The following is a 27,205-nucleotide window of genomic DNA, read 5'->3' as shown; positions in this document are numbered from 1 at the left end:
TTTTCATGGCTATTTGTGAAGAAAAAGCATTTCAGGATGTATACTGTATACATTTCTCTGACATTAAATTTTAACCTTTGAAAATCCATTTTAGATCTCCTCCATCTCCTTTAGCTCCATGCATTGATGACTACACCGACCAATTTTGTCCCTTGCTATCTTTTTACTCTTAATATATCTGTAGAAGCCCTTGGGATTCTCCTTCTACTCCTCTGCCGGAGCAGCATTTTGCAATCTTTTAGCCCTCCTGATTTCGCTCTGAAGTGTTCTCTCGATTTTCTTATACTCCTCTAGTGCCTCATTTGTTCCTTGCTGTCTATACATGCTATGCATCTCCTTCTTCTTCTCAAGCTGGGCCTCAGTACCCCTCAAAAACCCAGGTTCCCTTGCGCGGAATAGACCCCACTGGCTCTTCAAGCCGTGCCACCTGCAATTTCCCGACTTAACCCTAGCCTAATTATGGGACAGTTAACAAAATAACCTACCAACCAGTATGTCTTTGGACTGTAGGAGGAAACCGATGCATTCATGGGGGAGAATATACAAACTTTTTACAGGAGTTTAATTCTAACAGGAACATACTAACTTTACACTTTCATTATTTCACTTTTGAAGGCCTCCCACCTGCCAAGCATCCCTTTGCCAGAAAACAATCTATCCCAATCCACACCTTTCTGATACTATCAAAACTGGCCTTTCTCAAATTTTGAATCTCAACCTGAGGACCAGTCCTATCCTTCTCCATAATTATCTTGAAATTAGAAACATAGAAACATAGCAAACCTACAGCACGATACAGCATCAAAGGTTTGGAGATCTACACCATAGTTAGCGCTACTAGCAAACAAACACTAGTGCATTCCTGTGATAATGTTTCCATCCACTGTTTTCCAAAGACAATATGAAAATATATAGTTAATGCCACTAAATTAATATCTCTCATATTTTAGTTCTTTCACTGATAAGTTTTAGTTCTTTCACTGTGCAGTTTTGCATTATTAGGCTCTCTTCCAGGTAAGGTGGGATCTGTATAAGTTTGCCTAGAACTGGAGGGGAACTAAAATCCTAGAGAGAAGGTTTGCAAGTGCTGCACAGGCGAATTTAAACTGTAGTTGCAGGGGATGTGAACAAGGGTGTCAGAGTAGAGAGTGGAGTGTTAGAAACATAGAAACCCTACAGCACAATACAGACCCTTCGGCCCACAAAGCTGTGCCGAACATGTCCTTACCTTAGAAATTACCTAGGGTTACCTATAGCTCCCTATTTTCCAAAGTTCCATGTACCTATCAAGGAGTCTCTTAAAAGACCCTATCAGATCCACCTCCACCACCGTCGCCGGCAGCCAATTCCACGCACTCACCACTCTCTGCGTAAAAGACTTACCCTTGACATCTCTGTACCTACTTCCAAGCACCTTAAAACTGTGCCCCCTCATGCTTGCCATTTCAGCCCTGGAAATAAGCCTCCGACTATCCACACAATCAATGCCTCTCATTATCTTATCCACCTCTATCAGGTCACTTCTCATCTTCAGCTGCTCCAAGGAGAAAGGGCCGAGTTCACTCAACCTATTCTCATAAGGCATGCTCCCCAATCTAGGCAACATCCTTGTAAATCTCCTCTGCACCCTTTCTATGTTTCCACATCCTTCCTGTAGTGAGGCGACCAGAACTGAGCACAGTACTCCAAGTGCGGGCTGACCAGGGTCCTATATAGCTGCAGCATTACCTCTCGGCTCCTAAACTCAATCCCATGATTGATGAAGGCCTATGCACCGTATGCTTTCTTAACCACAAAGTCAACCTGCACAGCAGCTTTGAGTGTCCTATGGATTCGGACCCCAAGATCCCTCTGATCCTCCACGCTGCCAAGAGTCTTGCCATTCATGCTATATTCTGCCATCATATTTGACCTACCAAAATGAACAAATTCACACTTATCTGGGTTGAACTCCATCTGCCATTTCTCAGCCCAGTTTTGCATCTTATCAATGTCCCGCTGTAAACTCTGACAGCCCTCCACACTATCCACAACAGCCCCAACCTTTGTGTCATCAGCAAATTTACTAACCCATCCGTCCACTTCCTCATCCAGGTCATTTATAAAAATCACAAAGAGTAGGGGTCCCAGAACAGATCCCTGAGGCATGCTACTGGTCATCGACCTCCATGTAGAACATGACATGTCTACAACCACTCTTAGCCTTCTGTGGGCAAGCCAGTTCTGGATCCACAAAGCAATGTCCTCTTGGATCACATGCATCCTTACTTTCTCAATAAGCCTTCTATGGGGTAACTTATCAAATGTCTTGCTGAAACCCATATACACTACACCTACTGCTCTACCTTCATACCTTCATCAATGTGTTTAGTCACATCCTCAAAAAATTCAATCGGGCTCGTAAGGCATGGCCTGCCTTTGACAAAGCTATGTTGACTATTCTTGATCATATTATGCCTCTCCAAATGTTCATAAATCCTGCCTCTCAGGATCTTCTCCATCAACTTGCTAAAGTAAGACTCACTGGTCTATAATTTCCTGGGCTAACCCTACTCCCTTTCTTGAATAAGTGGAACAACATCCACAATCCTCCAATCCTCTGAAACCTCTCCCATCCCCATTGATGATGGAAAGGTCATTGTCAGAGGCTCAGCATTTTCCTTCCTCACCTCCCACAGTAGCCTGGGGTACATCTCGTCTGGTTCCAATGACTTATCCAACTTGATGCTTTCCAAAAGCTCCAGCACATCCTCTTCCTTAATATCTACATGCTCAAGCTTTTCAGTTTGCTGTAAGTCATCCCTACAATTGCCAAGATCCTTTTCTGTAGTGAATACTGAAGCAAAGCATTCATTAAGTACCTCTGCTTTCTCCTCCGGTTGCATACACACTTTTTCACTGTCACACTTGATTGATCCTATTCTCTCATGTCTTATCCTCTTGCTCTTCACATACTTGTAGAATGCCTTGGGGTTTTCCTTAATCCTGTCTGCTAAGGCCTTCTCATGGCCCCCTTGGCTCTCCTGATTTCATTCTTAAGCTCCTTCCTGCTAGCCTTATAATCTTCTAGATCTCTATCATTACCTAGTTTTTTGAACCTTTTGTAAGCTCTTCTCTTCTTCTTGACAAAATTTACAACAGCCTTTGTACACCACGGTTCCTGTACCCTACCATCTTTTCCCTGTCTCTTTGGAACGTACCTATGCAGAACTCCATGCAAATATCCCCTGAATATTTGCCACATTTCTTCCGTACATTTCCCTGAGAACATCTGTTCCCAATTTATGCTTCCAAGTTCCTGCCTGATAGCCTCATATTTCCCCTTACTCCAATTAAACATTTCCCTAACTTGTCTGTTCCTATCCTTCTCCAATGTTATGGTAAAGGAGATAGAGTTGTGATCACTATCTCCAAAATGCTCTCCCACTGAGAGATCTGACACCCGACCAGGTTCATTTCCCAATACCAGATCAAGTACAGTCTCTCCTCTTGTAGGCTTATCTACATATTGTGTCAAGACACCTTCCTGAAAACACCTAACAAACTCTACCCCATCTGAACCTCTCACTTTAGGGAGATGCCAATTGATATTTGGGAAATTAAAATCTCCCACCACAGCAACCCTGTTATTATTACACCTTTCCAGAATCTGTCTCCCTATCTGCTCCTTGATGTCCCTGTTATTATTGGGTGGTCTATAAAAAAACACCCAGTAGAGTTATTGACTGCTTCCTGTTCTTAACGTCCACCCACAGAGACTCCGTAGACAATTCCTCCATGACTTCCTCCTTTTCAGCAGCCATGGCACTATCTCTGATCAACACTGTCACACCCCTAGCTCTTTTGCCTCCTTCTCTGTCCTTTCTGAAGCATCTAAAGCCTGGCACTCAAAGTAACCATTCCTGCCCCTGAGCCATCCAAGTCTCTGTAATGGCCACAACATCATAGCTCCAAGTACTGATCCACGCTTTAAGCTCATCCGCTTTGTTCGTAATACTCCTTGCATTATAATAGACACATCTCAAACCATCGGTCTGAGCGCGTCCCTTCTCTATCACCTGCCTATCCTCCCTCTTGCACTGTCTCCAAGCTTTCTCTATTTCTGAGCCAACCGCCTCTTCCTCTGTCTCTTCAGTTCGGTTCCCACCCCCCAGCAATTCTAGTTTAAACTCTCCCCAGTAGACTTTGCAAATCTCCCTGCCTGGATATTGGTTCCCCTGGGATTCAAGTGCAATCCGTCCTTTTCACACAGGTCACACCTGCCCCAAAAGAGGTCCCAATGATCCATAAATCTGAATCCCTGCACCCTGCTCCAATCCCTCAGCCACACATTTATCCTCCAACCTCATTCTATTCCTATACTCACTGTCAAGTGGCACAGGCAGTCATCCCAAGATTATTACCTTTGTAGTCCTGCTTCTCATCTTCCTTCCTAACTCTCTGTAGTCTGTTTTCAGGACCACTTCCCTTTTCCTACCTATGTCGCTGGTACCAATATGTACCACAACCTGTTCTCCTTCCCACTTCAGGATACTGTGGACGCGATCAGAAACATCCCGGACCCTGGTACCTGGGAGGCAAACTACCATCTGTATTTCTTTCTTGCATTCACAAAATCACCTGTCCGACCCCCTAACTATAGAGTCCTGTATCACTGCTGCCATCCTCTTCCCTTTCCCTACCCTTCTGAGCCACAGGGCCAGACTCTGTGCCAGAGGCACGGCCACTGTTGCTTCCCCCAGGTAGTCAGTCCCCCCCAACAGTACTCAAGCAGGAGTACTTATTGTTAAGGGGGACAGCCACAGGGGTACCCTCTAGCATCTGACTCTTTCCCTTCCCTCTCCTGACTGTTACCCACCTATCTGTCTCCTGAGGCCCCGGTGTGACTACCTGCTCCTATAGTGTTGGTGGAGATATATGTTGTTTAGCCTACATACAAAGTCAGGAATCAAAAGGCCGAGCATGGTGTGACTAATATTCTCAGCTGTCAATATTTCAATGTAAGGAGTACTGTAGGAAAGGTGGATGAGCTTAAGGCATAGATCAGCAGGTGGAATTATGACATTGTAGCCATTAGTGAGACTTGGTTGCAGGAGGGTCAGGACTGGCAGTTCAATGTTACAGGTTCAGTTGTTTTAGATGTGATAGAATGGGAGGAATTAAGGGAGAAGGGGTGGAATTACTAGACAGGGGAAATGTCACAGCAGTGCTCAGTCAGGACAGACTGGAGAGCTTGTCTTGCGAGGCTTTATGGGTAGAACTGAAGAATAAGAAGGGCATGATGATGTTAATGGGATTATATTATACACCACCAACAGGCTGCAAGATGTGGAGGAACAAATTTAAGGAGGGATCACTGACTGTTGTAAAAAAACATAAAGCAGAGATGGTAGATGGTTTTAACTTCCCACATATTGACTGGGCCTCCCATATTGTAAAAAAGCTGGATGGGAAAAAGTTTGTCAATAGTCTTCAGGTAAGTTTTCTTAATAAGTACACACAATACATAGAACTAGAGAAAGCGCGATACTAGATCTCCTATTAGGGGACGAGACAGGGCAGGTGACAGAGTTTGTGTTGGCAGGATTCCCGACCTTTGTTATGTCATGGACCAATACCATTGAGCAAGGGGTCCTCGGACTCCAGGTTGGGAACCCCGGGGGGGGGGGGGGGAGCACTTTGCATCTAGTGATCAAAATGTCATTAGTTTCAAGGCCATTATGGAAAAGGATATGTCTGGTCCTCGGGTTAAGATGCTTTATTGAAGGAAGACCAATTTTGATGTTATCAGAAAGGATCTGGCAAGTGTGGATTGGGACAGGTTGTTTGCTGGCAGAGGTGTACTTGGTAAGTAGGAAGCCTTCAACAGTGAAATTTTGCGTGCAGAGTTTGTATGTTCCTGTAGAATGAAAGGCAAGGATAGCAGGTTTAGGGAACCTTGGTTTTCGAGAATTATGGAGGCCCTGGTTAAGAAAATGAAGGTGGTGCATTGCAGGTGTAGACAGGCAGGAACGACTGAGGTACTTGGTAAGTATAAGGAATGCAAGAGAACACTTGAGAAGCAAATTGGTACGGCTTAAAGAAGATACGAGGTTGCTCTAGCAGACAAGGAGATGGAGAACCCTAACGGCTTCTACAGATATACTAAAAGGATAGCAAGGAACAAAATTGGTCCTCTGGAAGATCAGAGTGGTAAACTATGTGTAGAGCCAAAAGAGATGGGGAGATCTTCAATGGACTTTGTGCATCTGTATTTACTCGGGAGATGGACACAGAGTCTATAGGTGTGAGGCAAAGCAGCAGTGAGGTCATGGAAACTATGCAGTTTGCAGAGGAGGAGGTGTTTGTTGTCTTGAGGCAAATTAGGCTGGATAAATACTCAGGGCCTGACAAGGTGTTCCCTCAGACCCTGTTGGAGGTGAGTGAAGAAATTGCAGGAGCCCTAGCAGAGATCCTTAGACACGGGTGAGTTGCCGGAGGATTGGAAGATAGCCAATGTTGTTCCATTGTCTAAGAAATGCTCCAGGATAAGCCAGGAAATTATAGGCTGGTGTACTTGTCATCATAGTGGGAAAGTTATTGGAGCGTATTCGAAGAGACCAGATATATAAGTATTTGGATAGACAGGGACTGATTAGGGATAGTCAACCTGGCTTTGTGTGTGGTAGGTTGTGTCTAACTAATCCAGTGATTTTTTGAGGAAGCTACCAGGAAAGATGATGAATGCAAGGCAGTGGATGTTGTCTACGTGGACTTCGATAAGGCCTTTGACAGCTAAGGGGACAGGAAAGGAATGGAGGGTTATGAGCTAAGTGCAGGTCAGTGGAACTAGGTGAGAGTAAGAGTTCGGCATGGACTAGAAGGGCTGAGATGGCTTGTTTCCATGCTGTAATTGTTACATGGTTATATGTCTCACACTGGAGGTTGGTCAAGAAGGCTCAGTCGCTTGGCATTCAAGATGAGGTGGTAAACTGGACTTGACATTGGCTTCGCAGGAGAAGATAGGCTGTGGTAGTAGATAGTTGTCCCTCTGACAGGAGGGCTGTGACTAGTGGTGTGCCACAGGGATCGGTGCTGGGTCCATTGTTGTTTATGAAAGATCTATAGTAGATGATAATGTGGTAAAATGGATCAGCAAATTTTCAGACAACAGCAAGATTAGGGATGTAGTGGACAGCAAGGATGGCTACCAAAGCTTGCAGTGGGATATGGACCAGCTGGAAAAATGGGCTGAAAAATGGCAGATGGAATTTAATTCAAACAAGTGTGAGGTATTGCACTTTGGGAGGACCAACCAGGGTAGGTCTTACACTGTGACCAGTAGTATACTAAGAACAAAGGGATCTGGGAATACTGATCCAAAATTCCTTGAAAGTGACGTTACAGGTAGATGGGGTTGTAAAGAAAGCTTTTGGCACACTGGCTTTCATAAATCAATGTATCGAGTAGAGGAGTTGAGATGTTATGTTGAAATTTTATAAGACATTGGAGAGGCCTAATTTGAAGTACTGTGTTCAGTTTTGATAACCTACCTACAGGAAAGGTGTAAATAAGATTGAAAGAGTGCAGAGAAGATTTACAAGGATGTTGCCAGGACTTGAGGACTTGAGTTATAGGGAAAGGTTGAATAGGCTTTGCAACTATTAGTAACAACAAATTTTCAGAGTGACAAACTACGATAATAAAATTAAGAACTGCATAAAAGAAAATGTGTAAATAATCTTAAAAAGAATTGAAATTACAAATAAAGCAAGTCTTTGCTTGATTGTGTTGTCAATTAAATCAAGTATAATATGATTATAGTCTTCATTTCATCGTTATTTGGGTATTTACCTGGACAAAGACGTTGTTTGTATAAAGCTGCTCTTCAGTTAGGCTTCCACATGCACTTCTCCCCTCTCTAAATTCTTCCAGTGATTCTCCTGCATCACGATCTATGAAAGGACTCAGCCTACCTTGTATTCTAGAGCTGAAATTCTGGAAAATTAAGTAAATTAAAAAGGTGTGGCCACATCTGACCACAATTTTAACTATAAAATGGGTATTTTAAAACTTTAATTCAAAACTGTGTAATTTGACTTTTTTTTCAGAAGATCCTAACCATCTTGTTTTAATGCAACAGGTTCCAAAATATATAGTTTTAAAATACAAAAAGCGGTTTACAATCTGTCCATTCCAAGAACTTGCCCTTATCCATATAAGCCACATCTGCCATGCAATAATAGGAGAACATGTGGAATGAATCCGCAAGAACAGATCTATTTGTTTTAGTTTGGAACAATCCTAACATTTTTGTTAACAGCAAAATGCTTGCAAGATTTTCATTATCTAAATTAATTCTTCTTTCTGGAGGTCAGTATGTGTTTGTTGATTTGAAGTTATGGAGCTGTATCTCTGATTTGCAATTTAAATAAGCCTTTTAGAACATCTGCAGAAATGCAATGCACCTTCTTCACAGAAACAGGAGGATGAAGAACATTGTTTTCCCCAAACGTGTAAGAAATAGTAACAAGACATCCTGCTCTGGATGATGCCTACTTAAAGAAACTAAGTATGACAGGAATGGAATTATTTGCTCCAGGGAGAAAGCATCCATTGTAAAGGGAGGCTGCTTCTCTATGAATTGCTCTGTCAGGTGCTGTCATTTTCTCAATTAAATGGTTGTGGTGGAAATAAAAAACACAGCCCCTGGATAAGTCTGCTGCAAAATGGAGGAAGGGGGAGGGCTTGCTTGTGTTCCAAAACCTATTAGTATGCATGACAAGACCTGACATGCCTATGATGAGGATAATGCATTAAAACCATGTTGAAAGCAGAGAAATAGGGTTGGTTGATAACTCAGTATTATGTTGCTCTTGGTTATTAAATGTCATGGTTCTGAGAGATGAATGTTTCCCATTTTGGTCTGTACCAAATGACCAAAAGATGGGAGTGAGGATGTGACAGAAAATGCTGAATCATTCACAAGTGTCAGTTACATTATGTATGCCAAATGTCCGTCACAGATATTAATACACCCTGACTGCGCTGTACAGCTGACAACACGTAACAATTAGATACCATGCTATAGTTGGTACACTCATCCAAAGGCTGGAAGCTTTCATTTGGCAAGGAAGATTCAATATTTTTGTGAAAAGTGCATATTATTAATTTGGAATTAAGAAAAAAAGAATATACCTCTGTTTCTGTAAAAGCTTCATAATTTTCATTAATACTTAATTCTTCTCTGTAGTTTCTGGTTCCAGGTAAAAACACACAACCATTGTTTACATTTCTCCTTAATTGTTTTTCTTCCAGATTTGGATTCTTTTCCTTTTTCTTTGCCCTTCGAATTGAGGCATACTCTGGTACGTCCATGTAAACAGCTGGTTCCATTAAACCTTGTTGGTTTTGAGTTGATATAGTAATTTCTATTCCATTAGCCCCACATCTAGGTTCAGACTGCCGATCACCAGGATTCTGTCCATAATTTGTTCCAACACTCTCATACAATGAATCTTCAATAGTGTTCTGCTGACAAGGGAAGTCTTTAACCTGGGAATAAACATGGTCCATGTCTTGTACCAACTTTCCTCCAGGAACGTGAGGCAATTCTCTGCTCTGGTGAAGCCATGAGTTTCCTGAGTCCTGCTCCTCTCCCTCCTGCGAAAGTTCTGTTCCTGACAGTCGAAGATAGTCAACTTGCCAGCTTCTCAAACCTCCTACAGGAAAAATGAATAATTTAACCACTGTACCCAGAACTACAAAACTGAAGTGCATTTTGTCACACAATCATTCTGGGGGTGGTGGGGAATGGGGAATAAGCCAGATTTATCACTACATCACATTTCCAATAACTGGGCATTGCATAGATGTAGAACTTGTGGAGTGCCCAAGTATCTGAGGTTTTTGCACGCAGGAAGAGACAAAACAATGCACAGAATTCCAGAGCACAAGTTCATTATCATAAGGCTTTGGATGTAGGGTGGTAAAGATAGCAGAGTGGCAATGGGTGCAGGAAGAGTGGAAGAAGAGGACAAAGATGATAGATGAAAAGGGCAGAGCAACACACATCATGAGACAGGAAAAGCTCTCTGTATGTCATTGGCTATGTGCCCAATAACCACAAAGTTTTTTCCTAACAAATTCTTTGGCAGTGGCTCTATTCAGCTGAAAGGAGCATAAATGAGGCCAAATAAAAGAGCAGTAATGCACCAGTGAAATAGACAAGTGTATTCACTGCATCCACACTCGGCTTTGTTATCAGCACACTTTCCAAACAGAGTGAACTACAGGTGACAGAGATTGTTGTTCACCTCACTCGTTCCATTAACGAAACCTACAGGCCTCATGCAACAATGATTAACTCTTCACCAACACTGAAAGTCATGCCAGACATTAAATATTTTGAAGCAACACACATCAAAGTTGCTGGTGAACGCAGCAGGCCAGGCAGCATCTGTAGGAAGAGGTGCAGTCGACGTTTCGGGCCGAGACCCTTCGTCAGGACTAACTGAAGGAAGAGTGAGTAAGGGATTTGAAAGTTGGAGGGGGAGGGGGAGATCAAAATGATAGGAGAAGACAGGAGGGGGAGGGATAGAGCCAAGAGCTGGACAGGTGATAGGCAAAAGGGGATACGAGAGGATCATGGGACAGGAAGTCCGGGAAGAAAGACAAGTGGGGGGGAACCCAGAGGATGGGCAAGAGGTATATTCAGAGGGACAGAGGGAGAAAAAGGAGAGTGAGAGAAAGAATGTGTGCATAAAAATAAGTAACAGATGGGGTACGAGGGGGAGGTGGGGCCTTAGCGGAATTTAGAGAAGTCGATGTTCATGCCATCAGGTTGGAGGCTACCCAGGCGGAATATAAGGTATTGTTCCTCCAACCTGAGTGTGGCTTCATCTTTACAGTAGAGGAGGCCGTGGATAGACATGTCAGAATGGGAATGGGATGTGGAATTAAAATGTGTGGCCACTGGGAGATCCTGCTTTCTCTGGCGGACAGAGCATAGATGTTCAGCAAAGCGGTCTCCCAGTCTGCGGCGGGTCTCGCCAATATATAAAAGGCCACATCGGGAGCACCGGAGGCAGTATATCACCCCAGTTGACTCACAGGTGAAGTGTTGCCTCACCTGGAAGGACTGTTTGGGGCCCTGAATGGTGGTAAGGGAGCAAGTGTAAGGGCATGTGTAGCACTTGTTCCACTTACACGGATAAGTGCCAGGAGGGAGATCAGTGGGGAGGGATGGGGGGGACGAATGGACAAGGGAGTTGTGTAGGGAGCGATCCCTGCGGAATGCAGAGAGAGGGGGGGAGGGAAAGATGTGCTTAGTGGTGGGATCCCGTTGGAGGTGGCGGAAGTTACAGAGAATAATATGTTGGACCCAGAGGCTGGTGGGGTGGTAGGTGAGGACCAGGGGAACCCTATTCCTAGTGGGGTGGCGGGAGGATGGAGTGAGAGCAGATGTACGTGAAATGGGGGAGATGTGTTTAAGAGCAGAGTTGATAGTGGAGGAAGGGAAGCCCCTTTCTTTAAAAAAGGAAGACATCTCCCTCGTCCTAGAATGAAAAGCCTCATCCTGAGAGCAGATGCGGCGGAGACGGAGGAATTGCGAGAAGGGGATGGCGTTTTTGCAAGAGACAGGGTGAGAAGAGGAATAGTCCAGATAGCTGTGAGAGTCAGTAGACTTATAGTAGACATCAGTGGATAAGCTGTCTCCAGAGACAGAGACAGAAAGATCTAGAAAGGGGAGGGAGGTGTCGGAAATGGACCAGGTAAACTTGAGGGCAGGGTGAAAGTTAGAGGCAAAGTTAGTAAAGTCAATGAGTTCTGCATGCGTGCAGGAAGCAGCGCCAATGCAGTCGTCGATGTAGCGAAGGAAAAGTGGGGGACAGATATTTTGAAGCACAGCTTTCTAACATATCCTGAACTTGTTATTTACTGTGAGCCATTGTCCCTGCTGAGTTGTTTTACCTTGAAATAGTCTTACAGATTAAACAATATGTAATACTCTGTTTCGTTTGCTTGCAAGACTAAAGAACTACATTTGTTAAATATTCATTTTTAAATCGTCTATGTCACCTCTTCCTCTTTGGAGCTTTCTGGTAAAATACAGTTCATAAAGTATAAAATATCATTACTTAGTTGATTACTTACTTTCACCATTGCAGTGTATCCTGTTGGGATCACGTGCTCCTGTTTCTGGTGTGCTAACAGGTCGAAGCTGGGGGGTGTAGCCTGCAGACTAAACACAATATCATGACAGTAAATTGTACATTTGGTCCTTAATAGTTTAGTTCATTTAAAATGTGATATTAAAATCCTCTAAAAACATTTAACCATATCAAGTAAATTCTAACACAACAAGCAGTTTATCAGGGCTTACATGCAACCCATTTTGTCATCCATCAAAACAATCCAAGGATGCTTTTAGAGTAGGGATCAGAGATCATGCCTCCAAATACAGTAACTATTTAAGGTCTGGTGATCAGTCACACATTATGCAGACAATAAAGAAAATTTAATCAAAAGTAGTCTGGGGTATTGGACTGATGGTCTCATGATGGCAGAATGTAATACCTCAGGCCATCAGCCTGAACCAGCTGGTACCACTTGCACCTTCACATCAGAAAGTAATCAGCTGAAATCCCAATGGGCAACTGAATATTAGTTCTGGGCTGCAGTCTGAGGGTGCACTGAGTTGAGCGCTGTACTCCATATGCAATATTAAGCCTGGCTGAACGTTTTGGATCGCAACACACAGACTGACGAGCGACAAGATTACTCCACATACAGTATCTTAGCCTACATTTATCATTCAACCAACACTACCAAAAGAGAAATCAACATACTGCTTGTGTGTCTTTACTGTTTAGAAAATCATCTGACATGTATCTGTTCTCACATTTCAAGTAGTTCTACATCAGTACAATTCTGAATGCTGTGGTAAGTTGCAAGTTCCACTGATTGCTGCTGCTAATATCTTCCAATGAAATTGATGGCCTTTGCAGAGCACAACACTGAATAGCTTAAACAAGAGACAATATGCCATTGATAGAAATCTGAGCAACACACACAGAATGCTGGAGGAACTCAGCTGGCCAGGCAGCATCTATGGAAAAGAGTAAGCAGTGGACGTTTAGGGCCTGATGAAAGGTCTTAGCCCAAAATGTCAACTGCTTAGTCTTTTCTATAGATGCTGCCGGTTAAGAGCTTACCCTGGAAATTACTGGGCAGTGACTTCAAAGGTTCATTTATTATCAAAGTATGAACAATTTCAGAGTTGCTTCTCCAGATAGCCACAAAACCAAGAACGGTAGCATGATCATCGACCTCCAAAACCCCGACTCCCCACAGAAAAAAAATGAACTAAAATGGAACAGGCACATTGACCCCCAAAATCCCTCTCTCCTGCACACTAAAAATGAGAAGGATTGAGCAAAAAACACAAAATAACCCATAAGCCTTAAAAAAAAGTGAGGAGCCATAAAGGAAATGACAACGAATTTTAAAATAAGCAGCATTTAATCACCCTGGGTTTTGGCATTTGATGAAAGCCATTATAAATCACCTGATGGACAATTATTGCTGTCATTCTAGATCCCATCAATACAGAGACCAACTCATTGTGCTGGCAGAGCATGTTTTTGGAAGAGCACAAGATGATTATTAAGGTTCAAGAACATCATCTTGATTTAAAGTCTATAGATGGAAAGAGAAATGGCCTTTAATCACAAATGTGATTAAAAGCCATTTCTCTTTCCACCTCTGCTGAATATTTCTGTTCTCTGTTTTTTATATATTATAGATGCCGATTCAGTGCCTGCAGGTTTTAGCATTTTGATTTCAAATGTGTTCGTGACTGTATCATCTTTGCCACAAGGTGGCAATGCAGCACAGCGTCAGAACCACAGACAATTTTTTTTGTAGCATTCTACACTTGCTAGCCAACTTGAATTGATTTTGAGAAGGTGATAGTAAGCCACTCTGGAAATCACTCCACCTTTTTTTGTTTGGGCAGGAGTCCCCGGATTTGGACACCTATTATTGATCTGTATCAACAGTATGCAATAGAAGTTTTTCCACAGTATCTTGGCACATGGAGCAATGATAAAAATCAAATACCAATATATTTCCAAGTAAGGGTGATATGGGACTTTGAAGGGATCCTGCAGGAGATGGTTTAACCATGCACCAACTGCTCCTGACAATTTTTCTGGTGGAACGATAGATTGGCAAACGCTTTAAAAGGCATCTTCCTGAACTGCTGCAGTACATCATATAGATACCACAAAACAACATCATGATGAGGTGAAGGAACTCTTAAGGAGCTCAGCAACTGAAACACAATTTCTATGATACTTGCAGTTAAAGAACTTACCATACCAACCAGCTTCACTCCTTCAGTCTTAATTTTTTTTTCCTTATTGTTTCTGCCACATAAACATAAAATACTTGTTTTATACTGAAAAGTATACGATTCCTTACTCCTACTTAAATAACAGATTTACTTTTAATATTTAATGTTTTGTTTACAAAAGTGACTCCAAAGTTGCACTTATTGTCAAATCAATCTCTATATATTCATCTATATTTTGAGTAAAAGACAAAATACACACATAGTAAAAGATGCTAATCCCAATAAAACATTGAATTGTTCTGGTGTCAGTCGAGAGAAATAATGGAGAATTGGCAAATGTAGCTGATTTCAGGTTCCATTCCACCCTCAGCTCTCCTACCCCCACCTCCATCAAAGACCTGCTGCTAAACATGACTGGGTGCATACAGCCTCATCCATTGACACCAACTTTAATTGGTGGGCTGATGTGTGACTTTTTGTTATTTTTCGGGGTACGTGATGATTTTTTAATGTTCTAAGGTGAAAATTTTCTTGGCAAAATGTAATTCCCTTGTGTAAGACAAATACTATTAATATTGCCTTGCATGCCTCACTGGACTAGCTTCTCACATTGAGGTTGGGAGAGTGAATTTTACTCTAGGGACTTACTGATTAAAATATACTCTTATATGTGCATGACACTCTCCTTTTCCCAATGTTGGTTTTAGACTTAAATCTATTGAATCTACTGAGTGGCTTTGCAAAAATTGAGCATTTAAGTACTTAAATGTGTTGAAAATTCCAGACCATTATTCCTGGATGATGAAAACTATGATGACATGGTGCAGATATAACTTGACATTTGTCCAATTAATCAACAGCAGAGATCCATTAAGCAAACAAGAAGCTTAACCAACTAACCCAATGTAGCAGCGAATGCAAAGAATGGTCAATATCTTGTAGCCCCAAAAACCTCAATAATGGAAGCATATCACAAATGGTGAGCAACTAAAGTGCAGTTTCCATTGGAATGTAGGAAAATATTGATACATACAAATACATATTTTTTGCTAATTTCAAAACAGCTTTCTTTAGCTGATACACAAAAGTCTTGCCATTCAGTAAGTAGGAAATAGCTGAATTAAGTAGTTTTTACCTATTTGGACTGCAAATCCCTTAATGATGATATTGTTTAATTGATAAATGGCAAATATTTAAGAAGCTGGTTTCGCTATTAGTGTGCTTTGATATACTCTTCTTCTGTGCATCTTCCTCCCTTGAATATGTTGTCTAGTTTTCTATTTCCAAAATTGCAGTTATCAACATATGACTGTGGCTTACACTGACTTGCCTGGCAATCACTCATCCTTACTGATGGATGAAACTGAAACCATATTGGCACATCTGTAAGGGCATGATTTGGAACGTGCTATTTGAGACATCAAATTATCGGTTTATCTAATTTTTAAAACTAATTAATGTTGCATACATATATAACATTGTGGTTGAACACATTTCCTGTGTCACATTTGTCTTTTGCATATTTGTTAACAACATAGAATGAAATACTTTGGTCAACTGAGTCCTAGCTGGGTCATAGAGCAATACACTCCCCACTAATTTCCCACAACACTAATTTCACCACACTGTCATCAACCTCCCTCCAGATTCTACCTTCTACACAAGGGGCAATCTATAATGGCTAATTAACAGCTCAGGGGATCTGGGTTCACCCGGAACTGGGGGAATGTCTGTCTTCAGCTTGCAAGTTCACCCTGTCACTGCATGAGTTTCCCCTGGGTGCTCTTATTTTCTCTCAATACCCAAAGTTACTTCTCTCCAGAATAATCTTCCTACTAAAGTTAAGTGGTAGATGGGGTGTTGGGTGTTGGGTGTAAGGGAGCTGGTGGCGTAATTTACAAGGGTACAGGAAAATACGTAGCGGCGGAATGGATCTTTATGGGATTGTTCCTCTGGTGCTAACATAGACCAGTTGGCCCAAGTGGCTTTCTGCTGCAAGGTTGTGAGTACAAAACTTAAAACTGCAGGAATTACAACAATGCAAAGATTTAAAAACCTTAAGCAAGTTTTGTTCAATTCTCCACATTATGGTTTCTACTATTTATTTACTCAACATTTAGCTCTAGGTGTCTTAATTAATCTGAATACTGTAAAGGTAAATAAAGTGCCAGAGTCTTTTTTACATTTTATTATTCAAGTATTAGGTGATTTTAATTAACTTTGAGGTAAATATGACTAATAGACTGCACTTCTAATATTGAACAGAAAATGTAATACTACTCTGCAATATTCATTACCATTTTGAGCTCCCTTTGAGTTTCGGTTGCCTTTAACCAGAATTGAACCGATCTTGCATCTAACAAGAAGACTGCATTGCCCAGATGTAGGAACTCTTGCAAACAGAGACCGTCGCAAAGTCACTCAGTTTTCATCTGAAGAGGTTTTTGGCTTATAGGAAACTGAACATTCTATAATTCTTCAGTTATTTATCCCAGTGAGCGTCAGCAGCTTTGTTTTACAGTTCCAGGGGCATGTTATTTGCATAGCACTTCTTATTACAAATCATGTTGACTATCTTTTCCTCTACAGAGTCAAAGTCAAAGTACAAACGTATATATATGTCACCATATACTAACCTGAGATTCATTTTCTTGCAGGCATTTACAGGAAAAATAAAGAATTAGAATTTGTGAAAAACTATATAGAAATAAAAATCTGGCTAACAGCCAGTGTGATAAAGAAGTCATCTGTGGGTTGTGGAATCAGTTTACAGTAGTAATGAGTGAAGTTATCTACACTAGTTCAGGAACCTGCTGATTGTAATTGTTCCTGAACCTGATGGCGGGGTACCGAAGAATTCTGGACTTCCTACCTGATTGCAGTATTGAGAAGAAGGCATGGCCTAGATGGCCGGGGGTGGGGGGGGGGGGGGGGGAGGATGGCGGGAGGATGGAGTCTTTGACAATAGACACTGCTCTTCATAAATGTGCTCAGTGGTGGGGAAGGCTTTGGCTGTAATGGACTGGGTTGTATCCACCCCTCTCTGGATGGTTTTCCATTCTTGGGCATTGGTGTTTCCATACCAGGCTGTGATGCAGCCCGTTACGATACTCTCCACTGTGCATCTATAGAAGTCTGTCGCTTCTAAGCAAGCAGAAGTGCTGTCGTGCCTTCTTTGTAATTGCAATTACATGCTGGTCCCAGGACACGGTAGCGTAATGGACAGCACAAAGCTCTACACTCCAAGCAAGCTGGGTTCAATTCCCGCCGTTGCCTTTAAGGAGCTTGTACGTTCTCTCTGCAACTGCGTGGGTTTCCTCCAAGTGCTCTGATTTCCTCCCACAGTCCAAAGATGTACCAGTTAGTAGGTTAATTGGTCATTGTAAATTGTCCTGTGGTTACATTGGGGTTGCTAAGCAATGGGGCTCAAAGGGCCAGAAGTGCCATTCTGCGCTGATTCTCAATAAAATTTTAAAAAATATATCGTATCCTCTGATATGATAACACCAATGAATTTAAAGTCACTAGCCTCCTCTACCTTCGATGGACATTGGAGGTTAGGGTAGAAGCTATAGACAAATATGTTTAGTAGGGCACAAATATGGTTAGCTAGATATAGTATGCTTTGTGGAAACCCCTCTCCACCGAGACTGTCTAACCTGTTGATTGTTTCTCGCATTTTCTGTTTTTATTTCATATTCCCAGCACTTAAAAAAATTTCATGCAATACTTTAGACAAATGACTGTGCCTTCGCCAGGAGCTTATTCATCTCTTTTTCTAACGCTGGGGATGCTATTCATCAATCGGAATTATTTTTTAGGACATGTTCACATGGTGTTTGAACGTCACAAGCTGTTAATTGCTTTTTTCTCTGCAGAATGAGTCTGCAGAAACTGAACTGGAAGGGAAGTGGTGCAGAGACTCTGACACAGATCATCATATACCAGATGAATGTGACACCTTCAGCATAATATGGCTCTTCAGGACTTCTTTGCAAATTTGTGCATCTTTCTAAAGCAATTGAGAGAAACACTGCATTATCTTCCCAGGTTTGGTATACTTCAGAGGGAACCAGGAGAAGCAAGTTCCTGCCTGACTAATACTTATCCTGCAGTGACCAACCTCAGACCAGTTGCTTCAACTGAAACACAGTTTCTGTGTATAGGCAGCCCGTAATCTCTCAAACCTGGCATATTAGCACAAGTAGCAATAAACATTCGTGTTTACACACAACATCCAGAGTAAGTTGCCCACGTGTTTGTTCACTGGTGCTGGGTAGAACAACATTAATGCATTTCTTCACATACTAGCAGGCAGGATCATAGGCAAGGGGAAAGGAGTTTGCATGAAAATAAGCACATTTTCAGCAGGAGCGGAAATGATCCATTGCAGCTTACCTTGGGCAGTAGTTACAGAGGAATGAGAGCAGCACCAGGAAAAGCAGGGCACCTCCAGACACCAGTAAACCATAGAGTGCCAGCGAAGGATGACTCTCCTGTGTAAGTCCTGTCCTCTTGAACAATTGCAGATGGAGAGGAGCCATAATCTTCTGTTAGTCGCACTCTCAACTATGGAGCAAAATCAAATAATCAAAGACTATCAAGACAAGCCCAATTTATAGCTGTGATGTATTTTACTGACATTTGAATCACAAGTACTTTTTGAAATGCTAGACAGCATCTTTTAGTACATCTCTACTGTTTATTTTGCTTTATAGTGTTTAATCAAGCAGTCAGAAGCTGTGTTTTGATAATCAATACTATTTCAGATGCAGCTCCCCCTACTCTTATGTATTCCTTGATACTTAGCTGTAAAAAATATTAACACAAAGGGTGTCTTAGCTGCCTTCTCAAAAAAGGAATGGGGAGGTTGGAAGGAAGCTTGCAGTCTTCAGTTTACTCGGGCAAGCAACAAGAACAGCTCTTGAAATATGATGAAATCCATACTCAGATTTCTCCTTACAGCACAGTCTGCCTGTTTGCATGAACAGGAGTTGATTCAGGTTACTTACTCCTTAGAGGCTGTTTTGTCATTCAATAGATCATGGCTGATTCTGTATCACAATACCATATTCCCTAGTACATATAGCCCTTCATGCTTTCTCTATCTAGAAATCCATCTAGCACCTTCTTACCACACACATCAAAGTTGCTGGTGAACGCAGCAGGCCAGGCAGCATCTCTAGGAAGAGGTACAGTCGACATTTTGGGCCGAGACCCTTTGTCAGGACTAATTGAAAGAAGAGCTAGTAAGAGATTTGAAAGTGGGAGGGGGAGGGAGAGATCCAAAATGATAGGAGAAGACAGGAGAGGATGGAGCCAAGAACTGGACAGGTGATTGGCAAAAAGGATATGAGAGGATCATAGGACAGGAGGCTCAAGGAGAAAGAAAAGAGGGAGGGGGAGAAAACCCAGAGGATGGGCAAGGGGTATAGTGAGAGGGACAGAGGGAGAAAAAGGAGAGAGAGAAAAAGAGAAAGAAAAAGAATGTGTGTATAAAAATAAGTAACTGATGGGGTACGAGGGGAAGGTGGGGCATTAGTGGAAGTTTGAGAAGTCAATGTTCATGCCATCAGGTTGGAGGCTACCCAGACGGAATATAAGGTATTGTTCCTCCAACCTGAGTGTGGCTTCATCTTTACAGTGGAGGAGGCCGTGGATAGACATACCAGAATGGGAATGGGATGTGGAATTAAAATGTGTGGCCACTGGGAGATCCTGCTTTTTCTGGCGGACAGAGCATAGGTGTTCAGTGAAACGATCTCCCAGTCTGCATCGGGTCTTGCCAATATATAGAAGGCCACATCGGGAGCACCGGACGCAGTATATCACTCCAGCCGACTCACAGGTGAAGTGTCGTCTCACCTGGAAGGACTGTCGGGGGTGAATGGTGGTAAGGGAGGAAGTGTAAGGGCATGTGTAGCACTTATTCCGCTTACAAGGATAAGTGCCAGGAGGGAGATCGGTGGGGAGGGATGGGGGGGGCGAATGGACAAGGGAGTCGCGTAGGGAGCGATCCCTGCAGAAAGCAGAGGCGGGGGGAAGGGAAAGATATGCTCAGTGAGGGGATCCCGTTGGAGTTGGCGGAAGTTACGGAAGATTATATGTTGGACCCGGAGGTGGTAGGTGAGGACAAGGGGAACCCTATCCCTAGTGGGGTGGCGGGAGGATGGAGTGAGAGCAGATGTGTGTGAAATGGGGGAGATGCATCTGAGAGCAGAGTTGATGGTGGAGGAAGGGAAGCCCCCTTCTTTAAAAAAGGAGGACATCTCCCTCGTCCTGGAACGAAAAGCCTCATCCTGAGAGCAGATGCGGCGGAGACAGAGGAATTGCGAGAAGGGGATGGCATTTTTGCAAGAGACAGGGTGAGAAGAGGAATAGTCCAGATAGCTGTGAGAGTCAGTAGGTTTATAGTAGACATCAGTAGATAAGCTGTCTCCAGAGATAGAGACAGAAAGATGTAGAAAGGGGAGGGAGGTGTCAGAAATGGACCAGGTAAACTTGAGGGCAGGGTGAAAGTTGGAGGCAAAGTTAATGAAGTCAACCAGCTCAGCATGCATGCAGGAAGCAGCACCAACGCAGTCATCGATGTAGCGAAGGAAAAGTGGGGGACAGATACCAGTATGAGCTTGGAACATGGACTGTTCCACATGCCAACAAAAAGGCAGGCATAGCTAGAACCCATGCGGGTGCCCATAGCTACACCTTTAGTTTGGAGGAAGTGGGAGGAGCCAAAGGAGAAATTATTAAGAGTAAAGACTAATTCCGCTAGACGGAGCAGAGTGGTGGTAGAGGGGAATTGGTTAGGTCTGGAATCCAAAAAGAAGCGGAGAGCCTTGAGACCTTCCTGATGGGGGATGGAAGTATATAGGGACTGGACATCCATGGTGAAAATAAAGCGATGGGGACCAGGGAACTTAAAATCATCGAAAAGTTTAAGAGCGTGAGAAGTGTCATGAACATAGGTGGGAAGGGATTAAGTATACTCAGTGACTTGGTTTCAGTATTCCAGAGTATTACACTCTCTGAGTTAAGAAATTTTTCCTCATCTCAATTCTAAATGTCTTAACGCACAGCCAGAGGATAAGACCTCTGGTTAGAGATATTCCATTCAGGAGATGCATCCACCCTGGCAAGCCCTGATAAAATTCTGCAGGTTTCAAAGAGGACTCCTTTCATTTTTCTAAACTCTAAGGAATACAGACCTAGTCAACCTAGACTCTCATTGAACAACAAACCTGCCATCCCAGGATTCAGTCTGGTGGTCTTTGTTGTGTTTCCAATACGAGAAATATGTCTATTTTTATGTAAGACCAGTCTCACACTGAAGCCAAGGTATTCAATTCAATTTAAAGTACATTTGCTGATGACACAAAGGTTGGGGATGTTGTGGATAGTGTAGAGGGCTGTCAGAGGTTACAGAGGGACATCAATAGGATGCAAAACTGGGTTAAGAAGTGGTAGATGGAGTTCATTCCAGTTAAGTGTGAGATGGTTCATTTTGGCAGGTCATATACGATGGCAGAATATAGTATTAATGGTCAGACTCTTGGCAGTGTGGAGGATCAGAGTGATGTTGGAGTCTGAGTCCACAGGGCACTCAAAGCTGCTGTACAGCTTGACTGTGTGGTTAAGAAGGTAATATGGCACATTGGATAGATACATGGAGCTTAGAAAAATAGAGGGCTATGGGTAACCCTAGGTAATTTCTAAAATAAGTACATGTTTGGCACAGCATTGTGGGCTGAAGGGCCTGTATCGTGCTGTAGGTTTTCTATGTTTACATTTATTATCAAAGAGTGCAAGTTCACCTGGACAGAGCTCTGGAGAGCCGAACCATTGCACATCAAGTTTCTCATCCAAACAGTCTATGACGTTCTCCCAAGCCCGGCCAACCTGCACAGGTGGGGCATGGCAAACACTCCAGCATGCCAACTGTGCCAGAAGAGGGGCACCTTGGAGCATATCCTAAGTTGCTGCTCGAAGGTGTTGGGGGAAAGGCGATACTGCTGGTGCCATGACAAAGTCCTAAGGTCTATGGTGGACACAATCAGCACAGCGATTTAAGACAGTGAAAATCAGCACGCTCCCAAACAGTCCATCACCTTTAATAGAGTGGGGGAGAAGGCTCAACATTGGCCTAGCTCCTCGGGAGGGCTTCCTGGCACTGCACGAGACTGGCAGCTCCAAGTCGACCTAGGGAGGCAGCTCGAGTTCCCACTCCGCTCCGCCTGGATATGGTGTTAATACCAGAGTTTACAAAGCAAGTGGTCCTGCTGGAACTTTCTGTCCCTGGGGAAGACTGGATTGAAGAGGCCAACAAGCGCAAGAGGGCTAGACACACATATCTTGTTGCAGAACGCTGGAGCAATGGCTGGAGAGCTCGCTGTGAGCCAGTTGAAGTTGGGTGCTGGGGCTTTGCTGGCCATTCATTACAGCAGACTCTAAAACTCCTTGGAGTTAAAGGACTGCAGTGCAGAAGAGCCACCAAGAACATCCTGGAGGCTGCTGAAAAGGCCTCGAGGTAGCTGTGGATCTGGAGGGGGGGGATCCGTGGATTAGTGCGCCACTTGGACACAAGTCAGGGGCTGATCACCCCCAGCTGGATCGCCCGGTTAAGGTTGTCTGATGATTAAAGACCCGAAACACCCTATGACCCCAGGTTCATCATTGAAGACGTGTCCAAGTAGCACCAGAAGGTGTACTGTATTCTATAACAAATATAGCTTTGAGATTTGTTTGCTTACAGGTATTCACAAAGCAAGAAACCTGAAAGAACCCAACTAGGGAAAAAAATAAAAACACCAATACCCGATTCGCAAAAGAAAGGGGGAAAACTCGAATCACACAAACAACTCGAATCACACAAACAATTGAAACGAACAACATTCTGAACCAAATAAGAGTCCTTAGATCCGAACCCCAGAGCTGCCCTGAGCAAGCCCAAAGCCTCGCTATCAGTTCATCATATGAGCAGGCACATTATATTAGGTAATTTTCTTATCTATGACTCCTTAAGACATCAACTCTGAATAAAAATTGGGATGCAGATTTACTAGTTTGGCTAATAACATCATGCACTTTAAGATAGCATTTCACACTGAGAGCATGGATGCGATCAATGAGTTGTCAGTGCATCGAGAATCACCTGTTTCTCTCGCTTTCCATTTACCCACTGACAATTTCAGTCCTATTCATCTTTCCTTATTCGTTGATGCATGCCAATTTTATCAACTTATATTTCTTAGAAATATTTATTTACTGAGATCCAGCACTGCATCGACCCTTCCAGCCCTTTGATCCACACTGCCCAGCAATCCCCAAATTTAATCCAAGCCTAATCACGGGACAATTTACCAAAACCAAATAACCTATCCAGGAGAACATGCAAACTCCTTACAGGCAGTGACGGGACTTGAACCTGGGTTCTCTTATACTAACCACAATGCTACTGTAGAACATAGAACATAGAATAGTACAGCACAGTACAGGCCCTTCGGCCCACAATGTTGTGCTGACCCTCAAACACTGCCTCCCACATAACCCCCCACCTTAAATTCCTCCATATACCTGTCTAGTAGTCTCTTAAACTTCACTAGTATATCTGCCTCCACCACTGACTCAGGCAGTGCATTCCACGCACCAACCACTCTCTGAGTAAAAAACCTTCCTCTGCTATCTCCCTTGAACTTCTCACCCCTTACCTTAAAGCCATGTCCTCTTGTATTGAGCAGTGGTGCCTTGGGGAAGAGGCGCTGGCTATCCACTCTATCTATTCCTCTTATTATCTTGTATACCTCTATAATGTCTCCTCTCATCCTCCTTCTCTCCAAAGGGTAAAGACCTAGCTCCCTTAACCTCTGATCATAATGCATACTCTCTAAACCAGGCAGCATCCTGGTAAATTTCCTCTGTACCCTTTCCAATGCTTCCACATCCTTCCTATAGTGAGGCGACCAGAACTGGACACAGTACTCCAAATGTGGCCTAACCAGAGTTTTACAGAGCTGCATCATTACATCGTGACTCTTAAACTCTATCCCTCGACTTATGAAAGCTAACACCCCATAAGCTTTCTTAACTACCCTATCCACCTGTGAAGCAACTTTCAGGGATCTATGGACATGTACCCCCAGATCCCTCTCTCCTCCACACTACCAAGTATCCTGCCATTTACTTTGTACTCTGCATTGGAGTTTGTCCTTCCAAAGTGTACCACCTCACACTTCTCCGGGTTGAACTCCATCTGCCATTTCTCAGCCCGCTTCTGCATCCTATCAATGCCTCTCTGCAATCTTCGACAATCCTCTACACTATCTACAACACCACCAACCTTTGTGTCATCTGCAAACTTGCCAACTCACCCATCTACCCCCACATCCAGGTCGTTAATAAAAATCACGAAGAGTAGAGGTCCCAGAACAGATCCTTGTGGGACACCACTAGTCACAACCCTCCAATCTGAATGTACTCCCTCCACCATGACCCTCTGCCTTCTGCAGGCAAGCCAATTCTGAATCCACCTGGCCAAACTTCCCTGGATCCCATGCCTTCTGACTTTCTGAATAAGCCTACCATGTGGAACCTTGTCAAATGCCTTACTAAAATCCATATAGATCACATCCATTGAACTACCCTCATCTATATGCCTGGTCACCTCCTCAAAGAACTCTATCAGGCTTGTGCCATTTATAAATTAGTAAACTACTCACCAATAACTGCTTCCTCATATGAGATATTAATTCAACCCTTTTATAATTTCACCAGGTCAAATATGATCTCCTTCAGGCGCGAAGTTGATAAAAATGACTGCTGTCGCAGCTGCTCCCTCTTCCACTGCTGTTACTCACTATGAAAAGTATGCAAGTACTGAGGCTGAAACTCCTGCTTTCTCTGTGAGATGTGTACTACCTGTGGTCGACACAGAAGGCAAATAACCTCCTACAAGCTTGTTACAAAACCTGACAAGAATTGCACAACACCAACACAGTGGGTGATTTTCTTTTACTGTTCTCTCCTTGAGCCCCTTGATGCCTTTTATGTCTAGAAACCTACCCAATATCTTCTTAAATACATTTAGAGACTTCACCTCCACCCCCTCTGTGGAAGAAAATTCCATACATCCAATAACCTCCCAGTGAAGAAATTTATCCTCGGCTTAGTCCTAAATATCTTACCTCAGGTTGTAAGACTGTGACTCATAGTCTCAGGCCCTTAAACCTAGGAACAGCCTTTCTCTAACCAGCCAGTCAAGCCCCACCAAAGTCCTGCCTGTTTTAATGAAATCTCCTCTTTCCTCTAAACACTGGCCCCATCAACCCAATGTGTCCTCATATGGATAATTCTGCCATTGCAGGAGTTAATATGGTAAACGTTTGCTGTACTCCCTCTCTGGCAAGCACATTCTGAGTAAGGAGACTAAAACTCTGCTCAATATTTTGGGTGTGATCTCATCAAAGTTCTGAATAATTCTGAAACATCCTTGTTGCTGTACTCAAAACCTCCTGCAATTAAGGTAAACATACCTTTTTTTTGGAAAGACTTGCTGTAATACCATGTTTGCTTTTACAGACTGGTGTGCAGAAACACTTATATCAATGCTCTTTTAATAAACATAAAGATTAGCTTTATTTGTCACGTGTACGTCGAAACATACAGTGAAAAGCCACAATTTTGGTGTCAACATAGGAAGCCCACAATTACTAACCATGCGCCTTTGGACTGTGGGAGGGGACCCATCCGGTTGCAGGGAGAATGTACAAATTCCTGACAGACAGCAACAGGAATTGAACTCCTATTACTGATGCTATAAAATGTTATGCTAACCTCTAAGTTGTTGTGCTGTTGATCTATTAATATTTAAATAGCTTGCCTTTCTATTTTTCCTACCAAAGTGGATAACTTTACAATAATCCATATTACTCTGCCTCTGTCAAGTGCTCATCTGATTAAAATGTCTAAAGTCTTTGTGTCCTTCTCACAACTCGCTATCCCACTGAACTCCATTTTGACTGAAAACTTAGAAATATTGCATTTGGTTTCTCATTAAAATCATTGATAATAATTATATATAGCTAGGACTCAAGTATTGTCCACTGCAGTATCTCACTGGTCAATACCAGCCACTCTGAAAAAGACCTTTTTATTGCTTCCCTCTGTCTACTGTCAGTCAACAATTATCAAATCTTACAATCAAGTTATTGCCAATTCTATCTACTTTAATTATTGGGACATTAACAAAGTCCTTCTGAAAATCTAAATGCACCACATTCACTGGTTCCCCCTTATCTAGTCTAGCAGCTACATCCTCAAAATATCCCAAGGGATTTGTTTTATTCCCTTTCATAAATCTATGCCTTTCATAGTCTAATGATGTTGATATTCTTTATTATCTTGCCATGTTTCATTTATAATAGACTCCAGCATCTACTGATGTTAAGTTAACCAGTCTGCAGTTATCTGTTTTCTTTCACCCTCCCTTTTTTTAAATGGATGGGAGTGAGAACACAGGAGAATATACTCTGTAATCTCATGCTCCATAATCTGTAGAATTTTGGAAGATAACAACCAGTATATCCTGTATTTCCATAGCTACCTCTGCTAACATTCTGTGATGCAGATTATCAGGCTCCATTTACTGGCTTTCAGTTCCACTATTTTCAACAGCATTACTTAAAAAAATAGTAATTCCCTTTAACTCTCTTTCATCAGATTCATTGTTTCCTAGAACCTCCATAACTTATGTGTCCATGATGACAGAAGCACAAAATTTGTTATTGTTTTTCTGTTTATTTGATTCCACCATTGTAAATCCTCCCATTTCTGACAGTTAGGGACCCATTTGGGGTTTAGTCCTTTTACAACCAA

The 27,205-nt window shown here is 42.7% G+C and overlaps 1 protein-coding gene across 2 annotated transcripts in view; it reads right to left on the bottom strand.

Annotated features, from left to right (window-relative positions):
- Positions 1-27,205, bottom strand: part of LOC140186707 (phosphoprotein associated with glycosphingolipid-enriched microdomains 1) — a 99,546-nt gene that overhangs the window by 32,629 nt on the left and 39,712 nt on the right. The window contains exons 2-6 of one of the 2 annotated variants that reach the window (XM_072241200.1): positions 18,737-18,907; positions 14,360-14,411; positions 12,136-12,223; positions 9,178-9,701; positions 7,834-7,977 (exon numbers count right to left, since the gene is read on the bottom strand). In XM_072241200.1, the coding sequence (XP_072097301.1) occupies positions 7,834-7,977; positions 9,178-9,701; positions 12,136-12,223; positions 14,360-14,411; positions 18,737-18,882 (954 nt within the window). In that variant the 5' untranslated portion in view covers positions 18,883-18,907. The remainder of the gene's footprint in view (positions 1-7,833; positions 7,978-9,177; positions 9,702-12,135; positions 12,224-14,359; positions 14,412-18,736; positions 18,908-27,205) is intronic. The other variant, XM_072241209.1, reaches the window with a different exon arrangement.

The sequence above is a fragment of the Mobula birostris genome, chromosome 2, assembly GCF_030028105.1.
Source record: "Mobula birostris isolate sMobBir1 chromosome 2, sMobBir1.hap1, whole genome shotgun sequence".
In the NCBI taxonomy this organism is placed as follows: domain Eukaryota; kingdom Metazoa; phylum Chordata; class Chondrichthyes; order Myliobatiformes; family Myliobatidae; genus Mobula; species Mobula birostris.
Note: the sequence above shows the minus strand (reverse complement) of the source record. Positions and strands in the feature narration are given on the sequence as shown.